Source organism: Rhagoletis pomonella, unplaced genomic scaffold (genome assembly GCF_013731165.1).
Source record: "Rhagoletis pomonella isolate Grant_MI unplaced genomic scaffold, Rhpom_1.0 Rhpom_scaffold_00014, whole genome shotgun sequence".
NCBI lineage: Eukaryota > Metazoa > Arthropoda > Insecta > Diptera > Tephritidae > Rhagoletis > Rhagoletis pomonella.
The window spans coordinates 14,969,204-14,994,906 of NW_023458568.1; the positions used below are offsets into that span (position 1 = coordinate 14,969,204).

Below are 25,703 nucleotides of genomic sequence, written 5' to 3' on the forward strand. Positions count from 1 at the left end.
ACGCACACACCACAAGACATCACTTTTCAAAGGTAGAGAACCATATTTTGTAGTGAGAACTACCGCTGAATGGAGCGATTGCTTGTGAGTGGTACACACACACCACAAGACATCACCACTCAGAGTAGTGATCATTAAAAACGGTTCCGATCACCGCGAAGCCGCGTACGAACGACATCCGCTCGTTCGCCGTCAACAGCGCACGCCGGTGCCAGAAAGAGCGCTACTCGTCGCCGTCAACAGCGCACGCCAAGGGTGCCAGAAAGAGCGCTACTCGTCGCCGTCAACAGCGCAACGCCAAGCGTGCCAACAAGAGCGCTACTTACAGTCGCCAGCAGAGCCCCACTCACAAGGGCATTACTCATCGGCGTTAACCGAGCGCCTCTCATCGGCGCCGCCAACAGCGCAACACCAAGCGCACCCGCAAGAGCGCTACCCGTCGTCGTCAGCAGCGCCACGTCAAGCGCGCCAACAAGAGCGCTATCCGGCGCCGCCAACAGCGCAACACCAAGCGCACCCGCAAGAGCGCTACCCGTCGCCGTCAGCAGCGCACGACAGGCGTACCGAGGCTAGCAGCGCGCCATTCAACGGCGTCAACAGAGCGCTGCTCACCAGAATTGAAGCCACGCCACTACCGCCTAACGGGACAGGAAGCCGTTACCCAACCACTGCAAGTGACGCCAGCAAATTTTGTTATTTGTTATATGTTCTTTGTAGAAACTAAGAAAATTAAATTAATAAAGTGCGATTTACCAGAGCCCCGAAACTACAAATTTATTGTAACGAACCCTGGACACGGCGAGTATACCCCAGCATCGTAGAAGAAGCGGCGGGGCGAATAAAACGCTTCGTTACAACACATACACAAAACATTTTTCTGGTCCTTAACCAATCCCTTGCTTTGAAAAATAAAAAAGTTATTCCGCAAAAAAGGGTTAAAGAGTAAGAGAGTATACAAAATCTTGGTGCCACAAAAGTGATTGGACAAAAATTTTTAAAGTTAATTATTTTGTAATATATTCCTAATGTGAATGGAAAAAATTAAAAAAATTCTGAGCATATTTTGGGCCAAGTGGAGTAGGGAGTAGATTTAAAATTTAAAAAAGAAATCGGAGTAAATCTACCCAATCGGAGCAAAGTCCAGACGCTGGTTACAATTAAGAAAGCGCGCTAAATTTATCATTTAAGTATAACAAATTTAGTATAGGAATATTCAATTCAAATACGCCCATATTAAAATGAAGCGCTTTGCACTTACCGATTGCTTTTTCATAATTAAGTTAAAAAAAATATTTAAATTCCATGCTGCCTGTAATGGGATTTGACCCTGACCCTCTGGCAAGCATTTTCACCCATAGACATGTATGTAAATGTGCATTCAAATGTTGAGTTTGAATCAACACCACGCGTGCGTGGTGTGAAAATATTATTTTAAAATACGAACATTTTAAAACGATAACCAAATAAAAAATATTCATTTTTACTGTGCGTTATTTCTCTCAGTGAATTCATAAAATTTCCCGAAGATTACAACGCGTTTTTTCTCTTAGTGTAGTGATCAAAACGAAAACCGAGACACTTAAACGAAACCCGGGACATTTTAAGGTTGCACCGGGACACCGGGACAAATAGTCTAAAACCGGGACATGTCCGGGAAAACCGGGACGTCTGGCAGCCCTAATTTAGGAGGCATTTACGCCCCAACCATGTACAGTACGGCATTAGTATTAGTGTAACTTTTGAATTGATTTTTTCGCTTTATGTTAAAATAATTTGAAATTTGAAAAATTGCCTGCACATCAGTATCAACATACCTTTCTAATGATATATAATTGTTTATAACTTAGAGGTATACTTTAGCCGCAAAAGGGGTGTAAAGGAAACATGATTGCCTATTTATATAATTGATGATGTGGTATAACTTTCTTGTTGTTGTTGTATGTGTATAAAAAAGTAGTATTGTTCTAGCATTGAAAAGAATTGTCTACTGCGGAAAAGAATCGTTAGATTACCAGTATTCGACCCTTATTTAACTAATTTAATAATTAATAAACGCTTTCGATCGAAAAATATGTTACCTACATATGTTTTCACTGAGTTACGCTATTTTTGGAAAAATAAAGGAGATCATATTCCTGCCCAGTGGACCAAATTATGCAAAAAAAAAACTCCTTTAAAAATCTAATTTTAATTTCGTAAAATTGTGTTTTTATACGAGTAGTATTTAGTTCTTTCAAACAATGTATTTCAATGTACATACATCATGAAAATTTTGTACGAAATTCCCTAGGCGCCGAACGCCGCCGCCGCCGCGCCGATATTTGCATAAGGTTGCAAACAGAGTGGAAGCGAAGCTGATGACGATGATGAAGACGAAGCCGAAGACGAATTGTTTGCGTTGCGGGCAAGCTGGCGAGTGTACATAGTGGAAGATGAATGATATGAAGATTTGTTTCTAAATAAAACCCTTTTTTTAGATAAAATCAAATGAAAATAAAGAAAAAACACCAATTCATGAAATAATTTGTATAGGACAATTTTTGGAGAATTTCGCCACTTATATTATGTGTTACGGCAAGACGGACAGACATTTTTCGAATATACAAGAATGCCAATTAATACGTTTGATTACATTTTGCCAAAAATTTAGCCAATTTCTCGAAAAAAGCGTTTTTTCACAATTGCAAACAGTTAAATAAATTGTAAACAACTCATCACAGCAAGCGATTCGTCTTTGAAAACAGTACCGCACTGTTTCAAGCAGGCCGCTTGCGCAACGTCTTCATCTTCGTCTTCGTCTTTGCTAGCACTGTGATCACTTTCATATGTTTACTACTGCCCTGTTTTTCGTCCTCGGCTTCGTCTTCATCTTCGTCTTCGGCTTCGCTTCAACTCTGCAACCTAACTAGGCAGTGGCGCGTGAGGAATGACAAAAAACGACGGCAGCGGCGTGGCTCGGCGGCCACCGGACGTGCAGATTTTTTGAGCAGTGTGTCGACGAAATTCCAACATAGGACCACTTATTGCAGAATAAGTAAACAAGTAAATAAATATGCAATGCTGAATATAAATTAAATAAATAAAAACGTAAAAAAAAATAAAAATAAATAAAAAATTTACAAAATGTTTTTTTTTTTGTTATTGATATTTTGTGTCCAAAAGTAGTTAGTTACAAGTTAGTTAACATGTAATGCAGAGGTGTCCCGGTCTGACTTTTTTCCGGCTATCGTCCAACAAAAGTAGTTAACTTTTTCGAACAAAATATGCAGTCAATAGTTAGCACTAGTGTTTGCGTAAACAAACTAAAGTTACCTACAGTAAAACCCGTTTAAGTACCTCACGAAAAATGTCAGAGCTTTGAGGTACTTAGGCGGGTTGGGTACTTAAAAGAACCCGCTTAAGTACCTCGATGCGGGTACTTAAGCGAACATAACTATTGAAGAAGTTAAAACCTTCTTGTTAACTTGCATAAATATGTAAATTCTTAACTAAAGCTTGAACATTTATTGAAGAATACGTAGCCAAAAAACAAGATCGTAACATTATTTAAACAGATAAACAACTAAAGAAAAATTTTATTAAAAAAATAGATAAAGCAATGGTATGTAATTTTTACAAGAATTAAATTTTTTTAAAAGTCATTGATTATTCACATTTATACATACAGTGTTGCACATATCGTTTAGGACCAAATTTTTCAATTAAAATACCGTTAATTTCCTAACAAATACCATATAAACCTCAGCTTAAGATTTCTAAGAACACTTAAAAAAATGCATCAGCTCTCTGATAAACAAAAAATTTTCAGGTAAAAGTGTTACCGTTTTTGAAATATTTACATTTTCTTGAATTAAAAAAATCGTGCCTTTTCATGTATTTCTTTAACTGCATCTACAAACCAGGCTATACTTAGTCAATTTTTTATGTAAAATACTTCCAGATAGTTGCTTCTCCATACTCAAATGCAATGTAATTAAAACATATTAAGGAACCATCATAAAATTAGGACTATTTTTTTTAACTTTTTGATATTTTCTTCCCCAACTTTGACTATCTCTGGCGAAAATAATGTACTGAGCTATAACTTTACATTACATAAAAAAATTGCTCATTTAATAAAGATTTCAGAAGGGTGCCACTCTTACTGTTTCGACTAGAAAAAAAGTTATAGCCGCTTTTGTGGGCAAAGGACTGATACACGCTAGAATGTATTTAATAGATTTAAATTTAAGTTGCTCTTGTTACCGACCAATGACATGCTAAATAGTTCAAAGGTACATTATTTCCTACTCCTGACATTATTTTATGTTACTTACCGGAATTCGGACTAGAGTCTATAACAAGGGCTATATCTATCAATATTTTTCGTGAAAAAAATACATGAGTTGTTTGAAGAAAATTTATTCATTTATTGATAAAATATGCTCAAATTGGCGACCTTCTACTCTAATACAAGCTCGGCACCTTTTAAGAAAAGATTCTTTTAGAAATCTTGAACTCAATTGGGCTAACCCAGCAGCAACTCCATTTATTTGTTCCCGCAATGCTCTTCGTTTTGAATTGTTTTTGAATAAATTTTGTCCTTAAGACCCAGTAGAAAAAATCTAATGGATTCAGGTTTGGCGATCGAGCGGGCCAAGCAGGGCACTCGTCATTTTGCAGCCATAGTCTTCGCCGCAGGTTTAAGGGTACATCTTCTGAAAGAATTGGAAGCCGTTCCTGAAGGAACTCTAAATAACTGTGAGAGTTGAGCGTTGGCAGCAGTTCCACAGGTCCCAATATCTGACAATTAAAAATACCGCACCATAAATTTATTTAGTACCGGTACTGCGAACGATCTTCTCTCATTTCGTGAGGATTGTCTATCTGCCAACTGTGAAGGTTATGTAAATTAAAATAACCATCACGTTTGCATGAATTATTTTATTAAAAAAGTTGGGGTCTGATTCATGCATTCGCAACATTTCACGGTAAAATCTAACCCTCGACAGGTAATCTCTTTCTTGTAGAGCCGTTGAATGTAGTAGGGATGAAATCGATGGTCGGTTAAAGCTTTGTGAACTGTAGTTTTTGGTATTCCTGTCCGTCTTTCCATCATTCTCACTGAAGTCGATGGACCTTAGTCCACTTCCTCTAACACAACTTCAACATCTACCGTTGCAGGACGTCCCGTTTCGCCGTCACGCCTTAAAGGTATGCGACCTTAAAAAAGTGAAAAAAGATAGTTAACAAGCAAGCAAACAAGAGAGGTGTAAAAATCACTTACCTTCATATATTTCTCTATGGGTCCGGGCGAATACTTCACGACCCGGATGCCGACGATTGGGGTATCGCTCTGTATAGAGTCTTTGAGCAGCTCTGGCATTACAGCAAGCTTCACTAGGGTTCCAACGATACTATCGATATTGAGTAAACATCGATACTGAGGGTATAAAAATGAGTACTTTAATACTCGATACCTTATTTGGTGATTTTACTCGATACTTTGCAAACTACTCGTAGTATCGAAAACTAAAAAAAACACACACTTTTTAAATGTTTTCTTCCATTGGCGACCCAATTTTCTTTGCTTATGTGGAGGACTATCATACAATTTTGTCCATCACTTAAAATAAACTGAAATTTCATGTAGTCTGTTGCATAACATATACCAAATAAGTTAGGGTTGAATGGCCTTATTCATAAAAATAAAGTAGGTTTAAAAAGCTGAATGAAATGACGTTTTCTTACATATTTCATTTATTTTTTATGAATAAGGCCATACAAGTTTACGCAAAGTTCACGAAAATGCAGAATTTTTATAAAACTTTTGGGTATGCAGTTTTGTAACCTATTAAACTTTACGTGTATCGTACCCAGTACCGTTGAATTTTAATTCAAACTTGCACATTATTATACTAAAGTTGAATAGGCTACAAAAATGCATACCCAAAAAGTTTACAAAAATCCGTAATAAAATTTGAATTTCGTGAAAGTACACTGAAAATAAAATTTCGTAAAAGTGCTACGAAAATCTTTCGTAGTGTTGGTTTTTGTACAATGTACGAAATTTCGTTCATAATAACACATTTTTCACAACGAAACAAGATTTTACGAACCATACGTAAATATAACGAAAGGACATTCGTAAGGCATTTTTTCAGTACAATTTACGAAATCTTACGTTTATTTTACGAAACACATTCGTATATCACTGAACAAATCTCTGTACGAATAATTTTGCATATTGTAGGAAGGCATTCGTAATATTTCCGTATGGTTTTAAATTTACGAAATCTACAATTAATACTTTCGTATAAAGTACTAATGCAGAAACATGTTTTTTAAATTCGTACAACACAAGAATATTTTCGTACAATATACTCAATTACCGGCAGTTAAATATTTCATCATATTTTTTGTATCGCGTGTCATTGCGGAATTAATTGTTGGCTGCTGTGAAACGTATAAAATAATTTTAAACGGTTTAAAAAGGGATTTGCTAGATAAAAAAACAATACAAAATTAAATATTAAAGCTGTGCTGTGGATATATGCTTTTAAGCTTACAATGTTTTTAACATCGCCTACCCTGCGCCTTGCGCTGCAATGTGGGACTTGATAAATAGGCAATTTCATCAGTTACTTATCAATCACAAGCCTAAGAAGCCAAGATAAGCAAGATAAGCCAAGAGCACTACTTAATGTAATTAAAAGTAAGTACATGTATGACTTTTCACTGAAACTTGCTTCTCAGGCGCCTTATAGTTTTCCTTTAATTTATAGTCGTCAAGGAAACAGACATCGATGAAGCTGCAAATCTGTCAAGTGCCTCTACATAAAAATATTATAATGTTTAAGAAAGTAAAACCAGTATTTTTTATATTCTTTCATATTTTATATCTGATTCTTGGTCTGAAAAAACGTCATTTCCTGTCCAAAAACGTCTTTTCCATTGTTCTTATTAAACCTTTATTGTATACAAAGGTACATATTTACGTAAGGTATATCAAAATGTTATTTCGGCGGAGCACATTAAAAATTCATTAGTGGTATTCACCAAAGTGAGCAAGTGGCCTGGCACTCTGGAAAAACAGCAGACGAGCTCAAGCAATGACTGTTGAAAACAAGTTGTTGAATACCACTATTGTAAACTGGTTTGAGATCGTTAATATAAAAGTCATTTTAAACATACACTTGTGATCAACTGTCTTTTGTTTATTTAATGTTTATTATTTTTCATAAAAGCCTAGCTCATTATTTAACTAACACAACATAAATCCACATTTCAAACGTTGTGCAAAAATTATAAAAAATCTGCAAAGTTTCTGCTAGATTTTCAAGTTTTTATTCAGATTTTTTATAATTTTTTTGAGTACGCAGTTTGATAGCCCATTCAATTTCCGGGTAATAATGTGCAAGTTTTAAGTTGCTAAAGAATCGCGTTGATTTTTAATATTTTTTTTCTTGTAGACATTTAAATTAAATTACGTTCTGCTAAGAAGGAACATAGTGCTTTTGCGAGCGTGCGTGTTGCAATAGATCAGCTCTTCTTGATTTGGCTTTTAATATGGGCATGCACGTGACAGTCGTACGATTTCAATGTGATACAAAAAAGGAATACCATTCGTTTTCTTTAACTTTTTTGGGCCATTGTATAGCACATAATTAGCTCTATATTTAACCGAAAAATGAAATCAATCGAACTGCTTGGTCCTGAAATATAAGCATTTAAAGAGAGTGTCGTTACGAGACAAAAAATGGAAGTTGATTTTTTCTTTTCTTACAAAATCGCAAAACTCTGCGAATTGTGGATGGCTATTTTCATGAAACTTATTTTAATATGATTTGGAGCAATTCTAGTTGTTTTTAGAGTTTTTTGAATAAATGCAAATTGTTTCAATTCTCTTTTACAACCCCAAGTGTGAAACGTGACCTGACGTAGCGTCACGTGACATAAATTTCCATCGTTATATTTTTGTTCATATTGCTTTTAAATGAATTTTCAACGCAAATAAAACAAGTATTTTATGTAGAATATACTTTATATTTTGACTTCAGCGCCAATTCAGGGTCAATTTATTAGAAATCTATGATTTATTATGTTTCAACCATATACGCCAAATTCGAACCAAATCGGACCACAAATACGGTTTTTCGAAATATCTCGACCTTGGCACCACCTAGGAAGACCATTTTATGCAAACATGATTCTACTTACATAGCCAGTATATATTTTAAAAAGCAGACAAATCGGCCCGTAAATACGTTAGATATAAAACTTTTATTTTTTTTGTCGTGGTGGACCTTCCGCTGGAAACACCCATATGCAATTGCAAACATTGTAATAAGCCTTGTAACCTCAATGTGTTTACACAACCAGCCTTTAAACGCCGGATCCTTAGTCCAAGAATAAAAAAAATGCGCGTACGCTTGGTTTGCATCATATTTAAGTCATATGTGTTCAAAGAATAAATATCTTTTGAGCTTGTAAAGATTTATTAAGAAAATAACAACCAGCCTTTGATCCTTAGTCCAAGAATAAAAAAAAATGCGCGTACGCTTGGTTTGCATCATATTTAAGTCATCTGTGTCCAAACAGTAAATATCTTTTGAAGCAACTGGTGCAAAAAGCAAAGCTTGTAAAGATTTATTAAGAAAATAATTCAAAATCAGTTCTACTTACGAGATTTAGTAACAAATTTGCCGAAAGTGTGAGCGTGAGTACTTACTCTACAAGCAAATAGTACGCTATACATTGAATATATTGTGCATAGAGAAAAATTACTGGGAAGTTAAAAATCGTCCCAACGTCAACAGGATACAAAAAACGTTCAAATGACGTTAAAAACGTCAACTTGGCAACACTGCTCATAGTGTAACACTTTGCATCAATATACTTTATTGAATGAAGCCTAAGCAACAAAAAATATGTAGTATAGAACCTAAATATTCGTACGCATATAAATAAAAGACTTAAGTTTTATTATAGGTAAAATAACCTTTTTTATTAATTCTAAACTGCAGTGTAGTCAGAAGATTCTTCTTCTTTCGTAGAACGTATGATTGCTTTTATTATTAATCAATAATGCTAAGCGTTCTTCCAAAACGTTTTGTTAAACAAAGACGCCTAAAATTAACGATAAAAGCAAAATAAAAGTGTTGTGTTATAATTCGTAATATGTTTTTTACAGCGTTGAGAATGAAAGCAAAATCGCACATTCTACGAAACAAGCGCAGATTTTACGAAAGTAATTTCGTTAAATATACGAATTATTTCTGTGCATTTTACAAAAATTTCGTAAAAAAAAATAAAGAAATAGTACGAATTTTTTTAGTAAATAGTACGAAATTCGTTTGTAAATAGTACGAAATTCTTAAGTAAATAGTACTAAATTCTTTAGTAAATAGTACGAAAACATTCTTAAATGTACTAAAAATCTGATGCCTCATATTTTCGTAGTATGTACGAATACGGTTTTGTATAATCAACGAAAACTTTCGTGGCTCAAAATGACGAAAAATTTCGTAAGATTTACGCAAGTTTTCGTTATATTTATGCAGATTTGGTTATCAGTGTATATACATATGTATGTATGTATGTAAATTTAACGTTAAAATTAGTTCTAACCTGAAAGGAAGTTCTGCAATGAAATGAAAATCAGATAATATAAATTTGTATTGTTTAAATTTCAGGAAATAACTAGATATACGATTAAAGAATAAAATAATTTTAGTATCCCAAACAACGTATTTCATGAGTCCGATACTGAGTAGTATCGATACTTTTCACCTGATACTTTTAGAGTATCGATACCGTAAGCTCGATGCCAGAATGAGTAGTCAGTATCGATACCAAAGTCTGAAGCTTTACCGTAAATTAGGTGAATATCCGCATATTCATGCGACGTATACTGCGTGTTCTCTGTCATAGTATTAATAACACAATGTTCGAAGGGTCCAATTTCACAAAATCCACTTTCACTAATTCCGGTAAGTAACATAAAATAATGTCAGGAGTAGGTAATAATGTACCTTTGTACTATTTAGCATGTCATTGGTCGGTAACAAGAGCAACTTAAATTTAAATCTATTAAATACATTCTAGCGTGTCTCAGTCCTTTGCCCACAAAAGCGGCTACAACTTTTTTTCTAGTCGAAACAGTAAGAGTGGTACCTTTCTGAAATCTTTACTAAATGAGCAATTTTTTATGCAATGTAAGGTTATAGCTCAGTACATTTTTTTCACCAGAGATAGTCAAAGTTGGGGAAGAAAATATCAAAAAGTTAAAAATTCCAAAATAGTCCTTATTTTATGATGGTTCCTTAATATATTTTAACTACATTGCATTTGGGTATGGAGAAGCAACTGTCTGGAAGTATTTTACATAAAAAATTTACTAAGTATAGCCTGGTTTATATATGGAGTTAAAGAAAATACATGAAAAAGCACGATTTTTTTAAATTCAAAAAATGTAAATATTTCAAAAACGGTAACACTTTTACCTGAAATTTTTTTGTTTATCAGAGAGCTCACCTCCCCACTTAAGAGAGGGATTTTCGTCAGATTACATTAAAAAATTCACGGTGCACAAAAATGTTGGTTACTTAATTCTTTCGCGACTACTGGACAATATGTCCCAGGTTCATTGAAAATCATTTACTCGTTTTATTACTTATGAAATCTTCTATCTGAATTGTTTTATTACAAGTTCTGGGTTTTATTTATGATAAAAATACCCCAAAACATATTTGATATGTTATGTATGGTACCACTGGTCAAGTTTGCGAGCACGTGTTTAGAAATTTCGGCGATCTGGCAGGACACAAGGTGTCAAAGGAGTATGTCTTGCAATAGCCACTTTGTTTGCAACTAGATAGTATGTAGATATTCTCGAATTCTGCTTGCATTATATTAAATACGGTCCTAAAATATCAGTAAAGGTGAGTTTCATATAATTTTTATAATTTTGGGATATATTGTACCAGTTTGTGTTTTACGTGGGACTTTTTTGTACCAATATGTGTTTTCCTAGATGCCGAAGAAAGGTTACTCGGCGGAAGAGGTGTCAGATATACTGTATGAAAGCTCAGAAATTTTGTAAAAATAAAAGTTTTAAATCTTTTGATGCTTGTAACTGTTAATGCTTGGTTTGTACATAGCTGAAGCACCCAAATAAAAAAAGGTTAAGACTCGTCGGACCGGGGGAAGACCATCTATCCGCTCACGTACAGAACTCTTGAATATTTACCAATAAAAGGCGCATACCGACGTCGTTGCGTACGGTGCACTTCTCAACAAAAATAAATGAGAACAAATTATATTTGCTCCGGATGCAACAATGCACTGTGCTATAAATGCTTTACTCCCTACACTGAGGGAAATAATGCATAGTAAAAATGAATACTTTATATTTGATTATCGTTTAAAAATGTTCGTATTTAAAAATAATATTTTCATACAAAATTTCTTACGCACGTATTTTACTGTTCACATCTGAGTATATATATATATGTAAAGTGTACATACGCGCCCCAACCATGCAGAGCGCCGCTCTGAGAGCATTGACAACACAAACATACATACATAGTACATAGTAAACATGTTTATCCGCACAAATCGCGTGCTGTGGTGTTGATGGATATTCACTTCACGGATGCTTTTTCAGTACGAACCCGGTCACTTTAATATGCGCGTAATTGAATTGAATATTTGCCAATATACAGTACTTTCGTTGACGTTTATAGTAAGATCAATAACGTTTCTATTTGATTTTAATATTTTTTCCCTCAGTGTACCATAAGTGAATACTTTTTCAGAAAAAAAAATAAGTTCATCAGATAAACAAATACAAAAGACTAAAAGGTCTATTTAATTGTAATGTTCAAACATCTAATTGGGACATATTGTCCCAATATAAACTTCTATTGGGACAATATGTCCCAGGATAATGAAAGGACTTAATGATTTTTTTAAATACGCAGAACATATTTTTTAAACATTATTTCCACATTTTGGAAAAATATGTCACAAAAGCACTGGGAGAGCGGAAGTAAAACTCCGTCGCGAAAGGGTTAAGCGGGTTAGTTACTTATGGGGGGGTGGTACTTAAGCGGGTTTCACTGTATAAGCTATTGTCACTCCCCATAGGGTATTGGGATGTGAAAGCTTTAGTGGTTAGTAGGGAATATTGCATTTACATAATTCAAATGTAAGACTCCCTATGGTGCCCCACTTATACTAAATTTTTTTTATACCATCGTAAAAATTGTATGTATATTTCCACGTAGTTGAGTTAACTTACCGGAAATTTTGACCACTAACACAATAAAGCACGAAATTTATGCCGAAATTTGTGATGAAAAGCAACTGAAAAATGTATTGTAAAATTACGGTGGTTTTTTCATTGGTTGACGTCTGTGTCTGAAAGTAGAAGTAGAAAAAAATACGCGTAATAAAGAGCTTTGCGATAGGTTTTCAAATAAACAAACGTGTTGATGATTGTAAATGAAGTTGATCTGGAGTAAATTTTTGCAATTCACACAGTGAAGGTTTGTATATGTTTTGAGCAGTGTTAAAGCGGGGTACTCAGGGCGAAATTGATTCACAAATCTGCCTGAAGACCATTGTGTTTACGCGAAGTAAAAATGTTAAAATATACTCGGATAAAGCAATGTTTCGTTACGGTTGAAATTTTTCAATTACATATCCGCTGACGTTCGCGCCCCGAAAGTTTATACATGATTGCAAACCAAGACCTATACATAGAAGGTCGCACAATGCACGAAATAAAAGTTGCCTCTCTCTCTGCGCATAAGGTCCCAGGGCGATTTTTTGCTTTCACGCCTTCGAGTCGAAAAAGCAACAAAACCTGATTTTTCACAGCGGCCCATTTTTGCGAAATTTTCACTTAAACTCGCTATATCTCAGATGTTTATGTATCGATCGATTCGAAATTTTTACACAATAAACTAGATACTATTCTAAAGAAGATGAGTCTAACTACACTTCTTAATACTTATTAGAAACAAAATGTCGGATATTTTAAGTTTTTTATAAAATTTACAAACAAATTACAAAATTTTTACAAATGCAAAAGTTGTGTTATGAAGTTTAAAATTTTTGTTTTATTTTGATGCAGCATTATAGACAAATTTATACGGACATTTTTGGGAACGTTTTATGTGTATACCATGTCCCCACCAAAAAGTTAACCATCTCAAATCGGATTTAACCACGTCAGTAAAAATGTAATGAACAGTTGTCGGACCCGCAAAACTCGATTCAGGCTAAATAACATCAAAAATCGGAGCAAAAACAAATTTTCCGTACTGGATTGATTTTTTTTTATTTTCGTCTCTGACATTAATTGTTTAACTTAAATATTTTCTATTCATGCAAAAATAAGAACGCGAGGCAATGTGAGGATAAGATGTTACATATTTACGTAATTTTTAGCATTTTCTATAAAGTATAACGTATCTAACACTTGGTTTTTTAAAGAGCAATAGGATCCAAACCTTTTCTACTTTTTATAAATTTAATTCTACATATGTATATTTTTTAACAACTTAAGAATAGTTCTGCATCCGCCAATTTCGACAGCCCTACATCAAAAAATAACGAAGTTACTTTATTGGCGCATTGCTATGAAAGAGTTACTTTTTAACACTGAAAATTTGGCTAACTTTAAATTTTTTTACTGAAACCGGTGGTGAACACTAAAAAACGGCCCCAAGAGGGGCATAACATGAATGAAAAAAAAACACGGAATAGTTTTGAAGTCAAGCGGAGTAGAGGAGTAGATTTAAAATTTTTTCTAAAACCGCAGTAAATCTAATCTGATCTTAGTGAGGTCCAAACACTAGTAAGGAACGATTTTTTTACATTTTAACGCTAATGACCCACAGATGGCGGGAAAACACAGGGTTGTATCAGACTTTCGACGTGGTTTCGAGTTGGTTAGCTTTTGACCATCTCAGTGAAATGGTTAAGTACTGTCAGTTTTATATGACGAAACTACGCCAAATGAAGTGGGTTATCGGGATAACCAGCTCATTAGCCATAACTACGTGGTTAGCTCCGGTGGGGGCATGGTATTAGAGAACAAGTAGTTCTAAAGTTATAAAAATATTGTGGTGACACCCACGAGCGAGCGCTCGCATTTGTACAAGTAATTTTGGAAGAAATATTAAGTGAAATGTTAAAATTTATAAATTTATCTGTGTAATATAACTTATTAAAGCTCCTTGTTATAAATTTAATAGACATACATACATAATACAACTTTTGAATTTTTAAAAACCACCTCCTTAATTTTTATAAAAAAGTTAAAATATCCGCCATTTTGTTTTTAATAAGTACATATTAAGAAGTGTAGTTAGACTAATCTTCTTTCGAATAGAATCTAGTTTATTCTTTACAAATTTCAAATCAATCGATACGTAAACGTTTGAGATATAGCGAGTTTAAGTGAAAATTTCGCAAAAATTGGTCGCTGTGAAAAATCAGTTTTTGTGGCTTTTTCGACATAAAGGCATGAGTAGAAACTTGGTTAAAATTAACTTTAAATGTATTTTTGAATAAGCTATCGATTACAAATCGTTTGAAATCGCTTCTCTTCACTTAAATTTTATGTTTTTTTACGCTGCCTGTTGTTTTCGCTGCTTGTTGTTTTCGCTGCTTATTATTTTCGCTGTTGTTGTCGCCCAAACTTTCCGAGAAGAATAACGGACCTGCGCATTGCGCAACCTCTATAAACCTTGATTGCAAACGAAGCCACTTACCGCAAAAATGTTTGCAAATCTGTTGCCAATGTTTGAAATTCGTCGCATATCACCATTCGGCAACAGCAGCTGTTGAGATAACGTGGAAAAATGGCAAACTTAAATTTGTTCTCAAACCTCTCCTTTTCCTTGTGGCTTCAAAACTACAACTACCCGCTCGCTTTCATTGTGATGCATCCTCTCCTTCAATGGCTCAATTAGGGACACGAATTTCGATACGATACGATACCATATCGATACTTTTGGCATTCGATACCGATATTTTCTACTCGATAGTTTTAAAACGATATTTTTTGGAATCGAGTACCAGAACCCTAGTATCGTATCGAATGTAATAAACTCACTGTTCAATATTATTGCATAGTCTTTTACTTTTCTACTAACTTTTTGCAGCCCTGTAATGTTGTACTGAAAATTGAATTGTTTTACCTTTTGCAACCCTGTAATGACAACTGAGAATTGTATTTTTTGTAAAAAACTCGGTTGAATTCGGAATTTTTAAAGAAAAGACACGCGGTTTTTTCACTTAACCTTAATTTTATAACAAGGTTCGTATTACTATTAATGTCTTCGCAACACTCAAATTACAAGGATAATGTTCTTAACAATTAATAATAAATATAGTTAGGATTGCATGTTGTGGAATTTGAACCCGCGACTTCGGTGTTTTAAGACAACACCTCAATCTCTACGTGTTGTTACACAATATGTTAGTGTTTGACCGAGATTCTCCTCCGATTTGTAAAGTGCGCCTTAAGTTCTGAACACATTAAAAACGACGAGCTACGGGCCACAGCTTCCAATTTGTTATCTTCATTGTCTAAACGCTTTGTCGATAGCGACATGATTTTTTTTGAATGCGTCGGCAACATCATGAATTTGTACGAGTTTGACACAAAAGAAGAGGAAGAACCTAATCTGTCGCTGGAAAAATAGAAATATGTAGATCTAATCTGGCCACAACCACAGTCGTCGCGTAGCGCGGTCGGTGCCAAAATAATTATCTACATAAGAGTACGTGTTAAAATAATTTGACAGCTATGGTCCATAGCTCGTCGTTTTCATTGTGTTCGGGCTATTAATGTTGTGGCACAAAAGGGGTCCCTACAGTTTTATGGCGACTTTGAACGGCGATTTTGTTTTACTGGGAAGCTGTTTTTCATTTTCAAGTTTTGAGCACTTCTAATCATTACACCACAGCGGCCTATATACGAGACCTATATTCATATACATTTTTTGGATTTTGGTATCGATATTTGAAATATCGAGTCTTTTTATTCCGATATTAATGGGTACCCGATATTTTTAAAGCGATACTTGAAATGAGTACCATATCGATACTTTCTGTTCGATATCGTGTCCCTAGGCTCAATCATGTCTTGGTAGAAAAATGTAATGCATTCCTTATTTTCCCACTTAGATGTTCTGACTGAAGATGAGTGTGCAAAAGTTCTTGAAATTCTAGGTTCAGTTGCCGTCTGGCTAACGTATAGTTTCTGTTTTTTTTCAAATAACGGGAAAGTATCTATTAATTTCGAACGAAAGAGTGAACTAACAAAAATATTTCTAACCCGGCCAAGTTAGACATTTAAGGTTGCCACAGCACGTCTTAAGCTCAAAATTGGTAATAATGTTGCGAACACCATTATAAATAAAATGCAGAAAGTCTCTATCCATCCCACATCTGCGAAAAACGTTATTTAAGGTCAAACGGTAAGGTTCATCATGAAAAAAAGGTTAGACAAAAGTGTGAATCATGCAATTGTTTATAAAAACTGTTGTCACAATTTTGTTTCTGCGAATTTCCATTTCTGAGATATAGAGATTAGGCAGAAGTGCACTCCGAGGATTGCCATTGCCTGCCAAAGGGAGACCGCTTTAGAACAACAACCGAATGTGAATCAAACCTTGGTCCTATCGAGTGGTAGTACCCACCTTTTAACTTCTCGATTATGGCAGCCGCCATCGTACGCTGGTCTGTAGTGAAAAATATTGTATCCGAATTGTTAAGTACGTTCATACATATATACTTACATATGTATGTACAGTTGTCCATAAAATAATAGGAGTGCGATATTTAAATTAGTTTTGGCTATTTGTCTTTTCTTTATTTAGTGTTTATAGATTTTTTATAAAAGTCTAGCCGGTTATATGTAAAACAAACACCATATAAATTCACATTTCAAACTTTGTACAAAAATTATTAAAATTCTGAAAATTTTCACCAATTAATGCTAGTATATCAAGTGTAAGTTTCAAGTTGGTAAAAAAGCCTGTTGACTTTTAAGAATGTTTTTGAGTAAAGGTGTCTCTCGTTTTTTCCATACAAAGCAGGAGCCGAACATAACAGTTATTGATGAATTTATAAAAGTCATAAATAAAAATCAGTCAGTGACTTTTACTTTTAAAAGTCCTCAATATAAATCAGTCACCGACTGTTATATTTTAAATCATTCCTATTTTAAGTCATTAACATTTTTCGCAGTTAGGAAGGTGACAACAGAAACAAAAGTTTACTACGACTGATACAAATGACTTTTATAAGTATGATTTAAAAAATAAAGGTCAATGACTGATTTATATTTATATTTATACTTTTATAAATAAAAATCGTCGATAACTGTTATCTAAGACATATTTATTTAAGGACTAATTAAATAAAAGTCAAAACATAATTTTTAAAGAGCGATTTTTTTAATAAAGGTTGTAACTGTTATGGTCCCTGATACAAAGTATGTTCGACAAATTTCTTTTATATAGAGCAAAAAAAAATGCCAAAAATCTACGGAATTTTGTAGCAGCTTGAAACTTGCACTCCATTACACTAGAATTAAATGGCCTACAAAACTGAATACCAAAATTGTTTCTAAAGATTCTGAATAAAAAGTTTGAGACTTTGGTGAAAATTTTCATAATATTTGTACAAACAAAGTTTGAAATGAAAAATCATAAAACGCTGGATGCATCGATTGCGGCTATTATCCAATTCCCATCCAACCCAGTAATAGAGATTCAAATGATGCACCGATGAACATCGATAATATCGGTGCCAAATTCGATGTTTGCCATCAATTTTTACAGTTTTATAACATCGATAAATTAAATGATATACCGATTTCAGTTTTAATGGTGTTTTAAAGATTGAATTTAGTGTGACTCTCAGACTTGCTGTGGGTTTACTCATTATTTTTCACTCATGTGTTTAAAAAAGCCAGTTTCCTAATTCTCTAACAGTGTAACATATGGGTCTTTCCATGAAAGTGTAAACCGAAAATGCAAGCAAATGAATTCAAACTGCTTTATAAAATTAAATTTCGTAATTAGATGACTGAAAAAATTTAGTTAAAAATTTAATTTAGTTTGTGTTACTAGTAAAAATATTGTATGGGGGAAAAATCTGTCGCTTACGTTATTATATTTTTTTTTTTTAATAACAACTAACCAGAGTAATTTCTATTAAAAAATGGAAGGATTGTAAAGGTATATTATTTATCTTAGTTTAGGAATTTTTAAAGAATAGAAAAACTCCCATGATTCGCAGACTTTCGCATATATGTATATGTGCCTTAAAACCACTTCTTTGTCGCGTACGTTATCACCTTGATATTTTCCACACCAAAGTTTCGAGGCTGCTTTTATCTTTCTCAAACATAGTACCATTGGGTTGCAACATAACCGTAATCTTGTTTTTCAGTAACTTCTATTTTTGAGAGATTTATGTTACTCCATAAGCGTACGAATGTCGCGTACGGCTGCATGGGAAGACCCATATGTATATTAGGGCGTTCCTTAAAAATCAAAGGTCCTTAAAAATGAATGAAAAATCAGTGTCACCTCCTCAATCGCTAATATCACGATCACAGATATCACATATAAATTTTGGTTGCTATTGGAGCCGGTTAAGGCATATCGCTTAGGGGGAAAAGATCAGATTCCTCTATAGAGACTCAAGAAATTTAAATTAATTTTTTTTATCTAATACCCAAAATCGAGACTACCATAGTCGATGATATCACAAATAAATTTTGGTCCCGATTAAAGTCGGTTAAAACGTTTTCATAGCGTAATCCGAAGTTGGACCCCTGTCCGACACGCCTTAACCGACTCCAATCGGGGCCAAAATTAATATGTGATATCTTTGACTAAAGTAATATCGATTTTGGGAATTGGGTAAAAGGAAAATTAATTTTATTTTTTTGAGTCTCCATAGAGGAATCTGAACTTTGCCCGCTGTGCGACACGCCTTAACCGTCTCCAATCGGGTACAATATTTATATAAGATGTCTCCGATCATGATAGCATCGACGGAGGGGTTGAGGCTTAGGAAACCTAATGTATAAATTTGCTTCCTACATTTAAGGACCACCCTAATGGACATAAATACATATGTACATGCTTACATATGTATGTACGTACGAAAATGTAACGGAAGCAGCAGTAATATTACTTCACCTAAGCAGCTCACAACAAAGTTTTCGCGTTAAAATTATGTAAGACTTTTATTAACGCTTGAGTTGTATTCAGTGTTGCCAGGTGTTCGGCATGAGAAAACGTCCCTCTTGGTCAGAAACGTAATTTTCTACCCAAAAACGTCTTTTTCAAATGTATGCACACAGAATTGTTCTTATTAAAGTTTTATTGTGTACAAAGGTACATACATAGGTATATATGTAAGGTATATTAAAATGTCATTTCGACAAAGCACATTTACAATTCATTATAAACTGGTTTGAGATCGTTAATATAAAAATCATTTTATACATACACTTGTGATCAGCTGATTCAGTTCACGGATTGTGGCCGTTTTTCTTTTGTTTAATTAATGCTTATAATTTTTCCATGAAAGCCTAGCACATTATATAACAAATATATATATAAAAAATATAAATCCACATTTCAAACTTTGTCCAAAAATTAAAAAAAAAACTGCAAAGTTTCATCTAGATTTTCAACTTCTTATTCAGATATTTAAGAATTTTTGTGAGTATTCAGCTTGATAGCCCATTAAATTCCAGGGTAATAATGTGCAAGCTATAAGTTGCTAAATAATCGCGTTGATATTTAATAATTTTTTTTTCTTGTGTTAGGTTGTCGGTTTTCGAAAATGCTAAATTACGTTCTGCTAAGAAGGCACATAGCAATATTTCAGCCTTTTTTGCGTTCATTACATTTTCAATGAAGCCTTAAAAAGTCGCCCACTTTTTACTGACTTTCTACGCTGCTACAGCTTTTTTGATGCTTTTGCGAGGCTTTTAATGTGCAATTACAAACATTGCAATAAGCCTCTTAACCTCAAGTGTTTACAAAATCAGCCAAGAATCGAAAAAATGCGCGTACGCTTGGTTTGCATTATATTTAAGTCATCTGTGTCCAAAGAACAAATATCTTTTGAAGAAGCTGCTGCAAAAACAAAGCTTGTAAAGATTTATTAAGAAAATAATTCAAAATCAGATCTACTTGCAAGATTTAGTAACAGAAAAAAATTACTGGGGAATTAAAAAACGTAATTTTTTACACAAAAAACGTCCGAACATCAACAGGATACAAAAAACATCCAATTGACCTTAAAAACGGCAACCTGGCAACGCCGGTTTAATTACATTCCCATTTGCAACAAATGATGAAACTGGTACACTTGTTTTACTTCTTCTTATCGCACGTCGCCTTCAAAAGGGGCACAACTCAAAATAAGAAGTTTTGGCAGAAAATACGAAAAACTCTTTCTTAGCACATGATAATCATATGGGAAGGGAGACTTTACCTTAGTTTGTTTTAACAAATTATAATAAAGATTTGCTCCAACTTTTCCTGAAAGGTAAATAAAAGCTCTGTGTACATTTTTAGCGCATAATATCAAAAATGCCAAATTTTGAGTTGTGCGTCTTTTGAAGATGATGTGCGATATGTCGAAATTATTAAACGAATAAACTAATTAGCAGAAATTACGCACATATTTGAGCACATTACAAAACTCAAAGCTGTAGTGGTTGACTTGTTGCCACTGGAAGATGGTAATTTTGCTCACGGCTATTGTATATAATTGGAATGCTGCAACCCTTAGTTACTTTATTTAACACTTTATCTACACACCACGGCGGTAAAAAAAACCGAGTGCGTGTAGACCCTACGCGCGGAAGAAGTGAAACTTAATAAAAATTCCAGAAGGGAAAAGCTAGTTAGTTATGAAAAAAAGTTCAGTGTGTGTCAGTTTTATAGTATATTTAAGTTGAGCCATAAACTCGAGTTTAATGCGGTAAACAGAATTGCGGCGGATCGCGGGTAGCGTAATGACAGGTACCCGCTGTCAAAATTAGAACCAGGGACCGAAAATAATCGTTATTATGAAGGATTTTTATTTAAAAATCATTGTATAATCGTTATTTTCCGATCTATATAATTACGAACATTTTTCATCGTTATTTTGTGATTTTTATATTTTCGATCGTTATTCTTTGATTTTTATTTTTTCAATCATTTTTAGTCGTTTTTTTATGATTTTTTTCGGTCAAAAATAATCGTTAGTCTTTGATTTTTATTTTTTCGATCATTTTCAATCGTTATTTTACGATTTTTATGTTTTCGATCAAAAATAATCTTTGTTCTTTGATTTTTACTTCGTACTTCGAAGTACAGTGATATGTACTTCTTTGCAATATTTTGTAAACCAGGTCCTGTACTTCTCCGATCTTCTGGATGAACACCACATGGCCTAGGCGATAAATTCGTTCAAACCCTTTAAGTCGCTGCACACTGGGACGACTCAGTACTAGCCACGGCCAAAAATAGAAGGAGTTGAGCTAGAAGCACCAAATTTAGTACACCCTATTATTTTCAGAAAATATAGTTTTTTGGAAAAAAGCATAAAAATCGGATTACAGATAGGCACACCTCCCATATACAAAAAAAAAGTAACATCCTATGCTAACCCTGCAAAGAATCAACATATTTCAATGAAATTTGGAACACGTGATGAGTTAAACTATATTTATTGCCCCACCAAAAATTATCGTAATCCCTTCACTACAACGTCTATAAGATGCAGAAGAAAAATTCCAAAACTTTTTCATAAACAACAAATTTATTTCATAAAAAAATTCACAACAAACATAATCTTCATCACTTGTTTCTTCATTGCTATAGATTTCTTCAACATCTGCCTCAGGTAAAAGGTAATTTTGTATATCATTCGTTGAACTTAATTTCATTGAGCGTTTATTATATGTTAGCAGTAGCTCTGAAGATAGCAATAAGTTTGCCATTAAATCGTAGTTAGTAGCTTGTCGTGATGTTTTCCTGGTGTTGAATTCCGAACCTTTCTTAATTCTTTGTGCTTGCTTTCAATTCAATAAATATCCTATAGGTATTTGAAAATTGTTGATTACTTGGCAGCCATGAATAAGAACCTTGTGCACAGTGCTGGGCATATAGTACCAAGGGTATAAACTGATATACAGATCTATAGTTTCATTAAGCAATTCTTGGAATTTATTTAGATCGATGAGCCTTTCGCAAGAGATAACGCTTAAAATTGTGCCAAATTTCTTTATTAAGTCTAAGCCAATTCCAGTAATTTTTGAAGAAACTTAAGGATTGGCAAAGAAACGTCTAGCAGAATTGCCGTCATTTGTTTTTCCATATCCTGTGCGAACAAAATCTACGAGCAAACCTAATTCTGCTCTAAATTCATCTTGAATCCTCTTTTTATTTTGGTTAAGTGTTGCTCTATTCTGCCAACCAGAAACCCTCCAACATTTTAATTTTCCTTTACAGGCCTTTCACGAATATGAAGCGAGATCATTTCAGTTGGTTTTGCGCCACATATATAACAAACAGAGCCACCGATATTTTCACATTAATAACAGCAATAATAATTAATAATAATTAATAGTAATATCCAAGTTTTTAATGTGACAACTATACGGCACGAGATTGTTTATCTGGTTTTGAATGTCATTTTCAAGTTCACGTATAACAAGAGCTGATTCTCTTATATACGTAATTTTTATAGGTCAGCAAAATTTGGGAGAGGAACAAAGTGTATTCAACCCCATTTGCTGTCCACTCTCTGCATAAGTAATGCGGATAGGTACCAATGCAGACACTAGCAGAAATTCATCAGTACTTTCAGCTTCTGAAAATTTTTTTTTATAGCGGCTGTGACCCGAACTACCATCAAAGCCCCATTTGCTTTCCAAAATTAAATTTAATTTGTGTTGCTCAGTTTTTTCAAACGAACACATTTGAAGTAAGCTCGAGGTTGTGCTGTTGAGCAAACTTTGTACCGGTACTTCTACTGAAGTTTCTGTTACATAATTTGGTTGTGGAAGCAACTTCTCTTTTGCGTTCTTCAAAGCGTAGTAGCTCGGGAAAAATCGCTGTGGACTAAGTTAGCAACTGATCTTAAAATATTATACTTTTCTTTCGTCAAATTTAACTCAAGAAATAGTGACAAAGCTTCCATAACACCTAAGCTCTTTTTCTTATTGCGGTCATTTTGTTCTTCCAGTCTTTCGCATTTTTCCGCAGCTTTGATTATCTTTTGCGGACACTTGGTTGAAATTAATTCTTTAATCCTTCGCCTTTTTGTTCGCGTTGAAGATGCTTCAAATGGTATTGGAGGCCTGTCCCTGTTCGTACTTGCAACCTAAATAACCATTGTGAAAAAATACGCATGCATAATACTGCATTTGCTTTCGAAAAACTGTTTTAATAGCATACCGCAGCTTCTTCTTCTTCTTCTTCTAGTCCAAAGTCCGTATCAAGCCATAAGCCGTTATTCCTTTTAAAAGCTGTCTTCATTCGATAAGATTTCTCCCACAGTCTCTTGAATTTCAAAAGTAGGAACTCTACTTTTTTTCATTAATTTTAATTTTTCCACCACATTTATCTTCAATGGAACACACAATATTGTGAAGTTGTTCTCCTGGTCGCAAATGTTTCGATGCCGACCACATATCGAAAATTTGCTGAATTTTTACTTGAAACGCCACTACAAAATAGTCCATAAAAAACGAATATGCAGGTAATATTTTGGGTTTAGAATATACATACTCTTACCAAAATAATATAAAAAATTTATGTTTTTGATGTTTTTTAGTAATTGCTTAAAACACTTTGCATTTCACTTTCACTTTTTTCGCAATCGGATGATTTTCTTTGTGATAACGGTACAGAATAAAGATCGGTTGTCAAGACAAACAAATTGGCATTCTCAGATTAGAAATATATTGAAAAATGAAATCCCATACTCTTTTTCCCAAACACCTGAAATTTATATGAAAAAAAATCCTCCCACGCTCAAATAAAAAAATTCGTCATAATAATCTCATATGAACTATTAATTCAATATGTCGACTTTAACGGCCTCGTGAGGCTACAATATTTAAAATATTTGCAAATTTGTTTTTGGACTTTTCTTAATAGGAGTTTAACTTTGATCGTGCATATTTATTTTTCATTTTTAACATACTTCATTTCTGCCATTTTTGGTCGCTGTCGTCTCTGTGTGCGCCGGGGCGTCATACCTTCGCAGCTGTAAAGGGTTCTGGAGATGTCGTGCAATTGGTTGGCTCCTAATTATGCGAACTGTGTTAAGTGCGGATACAGCGCCTGCACTCAACGCAGAGTCAATTGGGGTATTCCGCAAGGTGGTAGTTTAGTGGTCGCGGGAAGCTTCGTGGCTGATAGAAAAGGAAAACGATGCTCCTTTTGTGGCATAAAAAATTACAAGAAGACGCTTCTCTGCTGCAGCAAATGTTTTTATGGGGCACTTTAAAATACTTTTTGCAGCGCAAGACACGAGTGACCCATCGCTTCCCCTTAGAGGTGCCGAAAAATAAGTTACCTCTCAAGGGGCATTGATGGGGGTCCGGACAGGCCATTGTGCGATTGGTATTCACACGGTAAGACTAGAAATTTCAACTGATTCCTTTTGTATAAGCTGTCAAGAAAATGATGAGATGGAATCATCTCCACACTTTCTTTTAGACTATCCAACTCGCGAGGCTAACACTGAGCTCTCAGGGTCGAAATTATCCGCAATCGAAATTTAAGGGTTTCCGTTTAGTTATTTCGTGCTATCACAAAGGACAATCTCTTAAATGTCCAAGTGTGTCCCTTGCCTGGGGCAACTACTTTAACCTAACCCAACCTAACCTGTACTTCTTTGAGTTATGAAATAGTTGGTCACGTTAGGTATGGCGATAGCAAATATGGTTGAAGAGCATAACCAGCATCACCCAAGAGCGAAAATCCGCGTTCTGCGTTTTCGTATCGTCGCTGGAAATAGTCCTGAGCTCTACTGACACTCCAAATTAAAGCGTCATGTTTTGATCCGGGACGACGAGCATCAACTGCTTTGATAACCATATTGTAGTCACAAATCTAAAACAAATGGTTCTAACCATTTTGCTCAAATACACAGAGAATCATTTTCTTAAAAAGTTACAACACTTACGATCATTGCATTGATACTAAAACAGAGATGTGAATAATGAATTCATTTTTTAATGCATTAATGGTATTTAAAGCAATAATGTTAATGTAAAAAATTTATGAAAAATGTAATGCTAATGAAATTTTTTTTTCACTAAATCATCCAATCTAATGCTAATGAAAAAATTGTAATGCACTAAAATTTTTAATACTTTTGCTCGTTTGCATTATTAAAAACCATTAAATATTTTTTTCTAGTAAAATATAAATAACCTCTTTTGGATGGACTTGGAATAATTACTAATAGTTTTTTCAACTTCATTATATTATGTGTATTTGTAGAAAAATTCTTCTAAACATTGTTAGATGTTTTATGAAAATGAAAGCCAATGTGCATGCAACGTAGAGTGCTTGTGTAGATTTTTGTGGGGATTGTTTATGCATACCCATAGGCGTAGCCAGAACGAAATTTAGGGGGGCCCCTACAAAAAAAATCAATACCAA

The 25,703-nt window shown here is 34.2% G+C and overlaps 1 protein-coding gene across 1 annotated transcript in view; it reads right to left on the reverse strand.

The window, feature by feature from the left end:
• Positions 1–25,703, reverse strand: part of LOC118749270 — a 129,462-nt gene that overhangs the window by 40,442 nt on the left and 63,317 nt on the right. Inside the window, exon 3 of the mRNA XM_036484070.1 lies at positions 12,284–12,402. Coding sequence (XP_036339963.1) covers positions 12,284–12,402 — 119 coding nt within the window. The remainder of the gene's footprint in view (positions 1–12,283; positions 12,403–25,703) is intronic.